The 6,000-nt window shown below is 33.2% G+C and overlaps 1 protein-coding gene across 1 annotated transcript; it reads left to right on the top strand.

Annotated features, from left to right (window-relative positions):
• Positions 1 to 768: 768 nt before the first annotated feature.
• LOC142552013 (putative methyltransferase At2g41040, chloroplastic) lies at positions 769 to 5,586 on the top strand. The gene is given in 9 exon segments (XM_075661579.1): positions 769 to 1,211; positions 1,883 to 1,983; positions 2,070 to 2,210; positions 3,133 to 3,214; positions 4,044 to 4,237; positions 4,326 to 4,437; positions 4,807 to 4,833; positions 4,835 to 4,912; positions 5,317 to 5,586. Coding segments are annotated over 9 exon segments (1,017 nt in total). The 5' UTR covers positions 769 to 1,058; the 3' UTR covers positions 5,446 to 5,586.
• Positions 5,587 to 6,000: the final 414 nt, after the last annotated feature.

Genomic DNA, 6,000 nt, shown 5'->3' with positions numbered 1-6,000 from the left:
AATGGTTTATCAAATTAATGAACTTCTCTATAGTTTGAATACTCTTTTCTCGGTGAAATGTTCTTAAACGAGACGACATCGATCAAACAGAGTTTCCCTTGTGGCTTAATGAGGAATGAGAATGACAATAAATGGTAAAGATAATACAAGTTTTTGATGTGGGTAAGAATAGAAGATTACAAGAATTGTAAAGAAGTCAAATTGGCTAAAGATGGTGGAATGAGGCCTGTTAATTGATTATGAGATAGATCTAAGTTGATGAGGTTTGACAAATTGCCAAGCTGAAAATGAATACGAAGGGCAGAAAAATAAATGAATTATATTAAATATATCTAACTTCGAAAATAAAATGAGATAGTCTAAAACAATACAATATTAGCCAAGATCAACCAGTGGTGTCATAAAACATATTTGCGGAATCAAGTTTTTAATCGAGATAAATCAAGTTCAAAGGAATCAATATCAAGTTCGAGAAGAATCAACACCAATGTCGATATATTATTGATCAAAATATCCTTCATTTATGCAAACTTAATTGTCAAAACATATACACGGTTGATTGTTAAGGATAAAAATGAAAATTCAAACAATATACACTGTCGATATATTATAAATACGTGAGATGGATCGACTTGTATTATTTTCGTTATAAAAATTAATATGTTTTATGAGTCGAATCAGATTTATCTTTTTAACTTTGTAAAAAAAAATATAATCACCACGAAACACTCTGTACAGTCACCTCCTTCCTCCTCTGATCTATTGGTCATCAAGATTTTATGGACCATTGAATGTTTTTGTTTCGATAAACGAGATGAAGATTTCTAATCACAGCTCAACTATGATAATATCAGAATTTTAAAGTCCCTGCATCTTGGCCACACAATTACTCTAAACAAATGAAAGAGAACTACCAGAAATTACCTCCACTTCTCCTCACTCTGGGGAAAACCCCTATATATATAGGCTTGTGTTTGTATGTATATCGTTCTCACAAAAAATCATCAATCGGAAGAAGAGAAAGAACCCATAATCACCATCATCAATAAAAGTAGAGTATGGAGATCACTGCTCAAAAGTCACTTCTCTTCCACCAAGATTCTACCTTTTTCCCAAAACACTCTCGTCCTTGTCATGATTTCCGGTTTTGTCCCCGGCCGCGATTTTCTTCTTCAAGAATTCGAGCTACCTTTGCTGTTGATTTAGACCCAGTAATTCTCTTTACACTTTACTTCCTTTAATTGGATAATATATCGTGTTTGTGAGTCTGTAAGATTGTGTGTTCAATTTTAGATCTTTATATTTAATTTATTTGACAAAAAATGTGACTGGTGGTAGAAATTTTAAGACGACCAATTTTTAGTAGCTCAGATTCTCGAAGTACCATGAACACTTTGATAGAATTGATGAAAGATTACTGGATGCCTTGACTAGATTGATGAAAAAAAAAAGCATAGGCTTATATGTCACTATTCTGTAAATTTTTTGAGACTTAAATTTAAGCTGGGGAATTCAGTCGTGTGGAAATTTGAGGGCTATGAATCAAGGATTTGAGACGTGATATTTTGTTGGATTCAAGAGCTTGTTGCCCTATTATTCTCACTTCATTTTTTCGATCAGCTCAGATTTATGAAAATATGTTTTCACCTAATTTTCCAAACTAATTTTTGTTGACTTACTGCCCCAATCTTTTATTGGCAAATCTGAGTTAAATGGCTTGTAGGATAGTGTCATGCTTGTGTATGCTAAAATTCTCCAAATTTTATTAAATTTCACCTCTACGCGCCTACCTCATGGAAAAGTGAAGTGTTTTCTTATGTTTTTGCAATTCTTGTTCATTTTTACATTTAAACTCAGGAATTGTGGGCCTCTGTTTTATCAGGAATCCACCGTAAAAAGAGAAGACTCTTCAAGTTTCGACTTGTTTGCTTGCCCCATTTGCTATGAACCACTAATAAGAAAAGGACCTTCAGGTTTTAACCTGTAAGTTTGATTTTTTTAAAATACATAGTGCTGTTTATTAAGGGGTATTTAAGCAGAGTTTAGATTCAAATATTAAATGTTGGCAGGCCAGCAATCTATAGATCTGGTTTCAAGTGTAAGACATGCAAGAAATCATATTCTAGCAGAAGCATTTATCTTGATCTTACTGTAACTGCTGGGACAAAGGAATACACTGAGTCAAAACCAGCAGGAACAGAACTCTTCAGGTAGTAAATTTGAAGCACGTACAGCATTTATCTTGATCTTACTGTAACTGCTCATGCCACTTCTAAAATGCCGTAAATTGAAATTCTCTGCTTCACATTGTTTTTAACCTTTAGCATAAGTTGTATTGCTTGAAACTCCTTTAAATTCGTCCCAATTTTGTGTTCCCAGCATTCCATTCGACAGAAACAAATTGTGGTGTTCTGAACCTTTTTATGAAGAAAATTTTTAATGATTGTAGTCCGAAATCACTGGAGTACTGTTAACTTAAATGAAGTAAAAATCTTGCAACTCTCTTGACAAATAGTTGATATAGGATTACCTTTTACTGTTTTGTGAGATGAAACCATATGGCCAATTGGAAATATTCAAAACAGAGACTCATAACCCAGATTACCCTATTTCAACTGATGCTCGACTATTCTTGAAGCATATCTTTCTACCTCTCTTTCTTGTGCTTCCAAAGAATTTATGATATGGTACACCCTTGTGCATATCATATAGGTCATATCGATTATTTTTTGTCCCAAAGTCTCAATTAATAGATGTTTAGACTTTTGACAAATGCACATCTTATGTTTAAAGGGTCTGCTTGTCTTTGTGCGTGTTCTAGCTTTTCTGTTTGTTGATACTTGGTAAAGTTTCTATGCTTTCCAGCTGTATGATTTATTTACTTCTGGGAAGGGAAGGTCATTGTGAGATTGTTAGTGAACTTTCCCTCGAATGTATCAGAACAAGCAATGCATATTTGTCTAATTCATGAGAATCTTCTCCAGCATGGCTCCCAGTTCTTGTACGAATTGAAAAATACCTCCTTGTCTTATTTATTCTTGTGAAGAAAGAATATCTTTGTTATATTAGTTGCTTTATATTTTGGAACTGGTGTAATTACTTGAGTTTAACTTCAAAGATTTCTTTTGCCAGGAGTCCTCTTGTTTCTTTCATATATGAGAGAGGCTGGCGCCAAAACTTTAACACTAGTGGTTTTCCTGGTCCTGAAGAAGAGGTAAAGTTTTCTTTCCCCTTACTTGCAAGGGCACAATCTAGTCTTCAAGCTCGATAAAGTCGAGAAAATTTTAAGACAAACTTGATGATGTATTTTGCTTCCAGGTGAGGGGAAAAATTAAAGAAAATAAGGTGGAATATTTCATGTTTAATTTCATCAACATATGAACATACAAATAAACTTCATTTGACTATATTGTTAAGTCATATAATTTTATAGCAGTGGACAATTGCATGCATCTGTTCTCTGTGGTGTATGTGCTAAACTATTTAGAAATTGTGACTGAAGAATGGAAATCTGAAATGGCAGTTTACTTTTCAATGTATTTTTTTTTCACTTGACCGTGCCTCAATCTAAAGCTTATTTTTAATGTAAGTACTTGACCGCTCCTCATTCTAACGACTAGTTTAATGCTACAAGTACCAACTTGTATCTCAAAGAGAATGGTTTAGTTTTGTATAATGGCCACGAACATGAAAATGTGAATACTATGTTTTGTACTGTGTTATATTTCAAATTATTATGCATGAAGTAATGGCTAAGCTGGTACGTCTTCTGTGAAAACTGCTTAAGGGGGTAAATTTTTGGGTATTCTAGAATTTTACTGTCGCTTTACCTGTTCATCTGTGAGTTTTCTTGATATAAGTCAATTAAATGACCTGTCAGAGTTCGGTTTTTCAACTTCAATTGTAGTGCAAACACGGTGTAATTTATTTCTCAGGATTAAAATGGCATGTCTCCTTATCTGACTGTGTGAATTCTTAACAGAATGACATCTTAAATTTCTAATTCTTGAATCTTTGTAACATCTTTGTGAAATTCTCTGCAGTTCAAGATGGCACAAGATTATTTTAAACCAGCAGAAGGTGGCATCCTCGTAGACGTTAGCTGTGGAAGTGGTTTGTTTTCTAGGAAATTTGCCAAATCAGGAGCCTATTCAAAAGTTATTGCTCTCGATTTTTCAGAAAATATGCTTCGCCAATGTTATGATTTCATAAAAGATGACAATTCTATCTCGAGCTCGTGAGTTTTCTCCTTGTATGGATACTTCATATGCATTATGCTAAAGAAAGTAAAATGCATTAGTTATTATTTGTTCTATAATTTGCAGCAATCTTGCTCTTGTGAGAGCCGACATTTCCAGGCTTCCCTTTCCGTCTGGTTCAATTGACGCTGTTCATGCTGGTGCAGCCTTGCATTGCTGGCCATCTCCTTCCAATGCAGTAAGTTTTCTTGTCCGTTTGTTTGAGTCCATACTACGTTTTAGTTCAAGCCAGAAAACCTAAAACTGTGATCTATTAAATTCATGCATATAAATGAAAAATATATACAATAAGCAATATAATCATGACATTTGAAGAAGAAAAGAGTCGATGGTATATTTTCCTCTTAGATTGGTATTTTCCATGCTACACATTACTTGTGCCTTTTTCTTTATTCTCTTATGTACATCAAAATATGTTTCTTTTTCTGGTGAAAATATTTGATGATAAATATTTAAAGTTGGTCTGAATATTTAAATTTTGGTTAATTGTTTCCATATTATTAAATTTTGGTTAAATGTTTCCATATTTTGATGGAATTTATGTCAGGTAGCTGAAATAAATCGAGTTTTGCGGAAGCGGTGGTGTGTTTGTTGGAAGTACATTCCTTCGAGTCAGTTCGTCACCTCCTCCTTTCTTAAGGCCTTTTAGACAGGTGCTTCATTTTTTTTGTTTGTTGCTGCATTTTCTTCAAGAAAAGTTTTTGTGTCTAGATCAATATAACGAATGCAAATCATTTACCTTAATTGTAAAATTATAAAGAATATGCCTCATAATTCTTCCTGGCAGTGTGAATTTAGAACTATATAATAAACTAGATATTGTAGCTATTCATAGATGCTCAAGCTAGCCTTTATTTTCACCCCGCCCCGTTGGTGTGTATGTTTACCTCTTCCTTGGCCAGACTTGGACATATAGGCTTGTAACAAAAATGTCTGCTAGTTATTACAACTTCGATTATATGTGGAAGACTGAAAGGTTCTCTGTTGGATTACGACTTCCCTCAGTTATGCAATTGATTCTCTCTGACCTCTTGAAACTTACAACTTTGTGTGACAGAGGGCTTTGAGGAACTATAACTATTTGACGGAAGAGGAGATCGAGGATTTGTGCACTTCGTGTGGACTTATTAATTATACCAAGGAAGTTCGGCAATCGTTTATCATGTTTTCTGCTCAGAAACCCTGAATTGTTTGCTTACTCCATTGATGAAGCATTGGCTTCTAAGGTATATATATATATATATTCATTCTTGGTTGTTGTTATACAATAAATACAACATTTTTTATGGCTCATCGATCGATAAGCTTAGCACGTTTTCTAGCTCAACCTGTCTGAGAAGGCGCTTTGCATGCACAGAAACTCGAACGGACTATAAATACTTTGTAGTTTATTTGTCCGATACTTGTGTTTTCCAGTTTGCGAGTTAGTATATGAATCGGGTGACAAAATATTTTAGTATATTTTAATTCTAAATAAATTACTTTCAAAATTAACTTTTATTAAATACAGAAAAAATAAATCAAACAGATACTTAGTATTTAGTAATATATTTAGTTCTACCAATAACTTTCCAGCTTTCCAGAACTTTTATGTTCTAATTATCATACTATTGATTTTCCATATATTTCATACGATTCATCATTTAATTATTTGTTTATTTATTTATTTATTTTTCATATATTTTTTTAAACATTTTTTTTTCCATTTCAGATTACTCTTACTGCTACTAATACAATGAAA

This window comes from Primulina tabacum, chromosome 7, assembly GCF_025594145.1.
Source record: "Primulina tabacum isolate GXHZ01 chromosome 7, ASM2559414v2, whole genome shotgun sequence".
NCBI classification, from domain to species: Eukaryota; Viridiplantae; Streptophyta; class Magnoliopsida; order Lamiales; family Gesneriaceae; genus Primulina; species Primulina tabacum.
The sequence above is the reverse complement of the archived record's forward strand: the minus strand, read 5'-3'. Positions and strand labels throughout refer to the sequence as shown.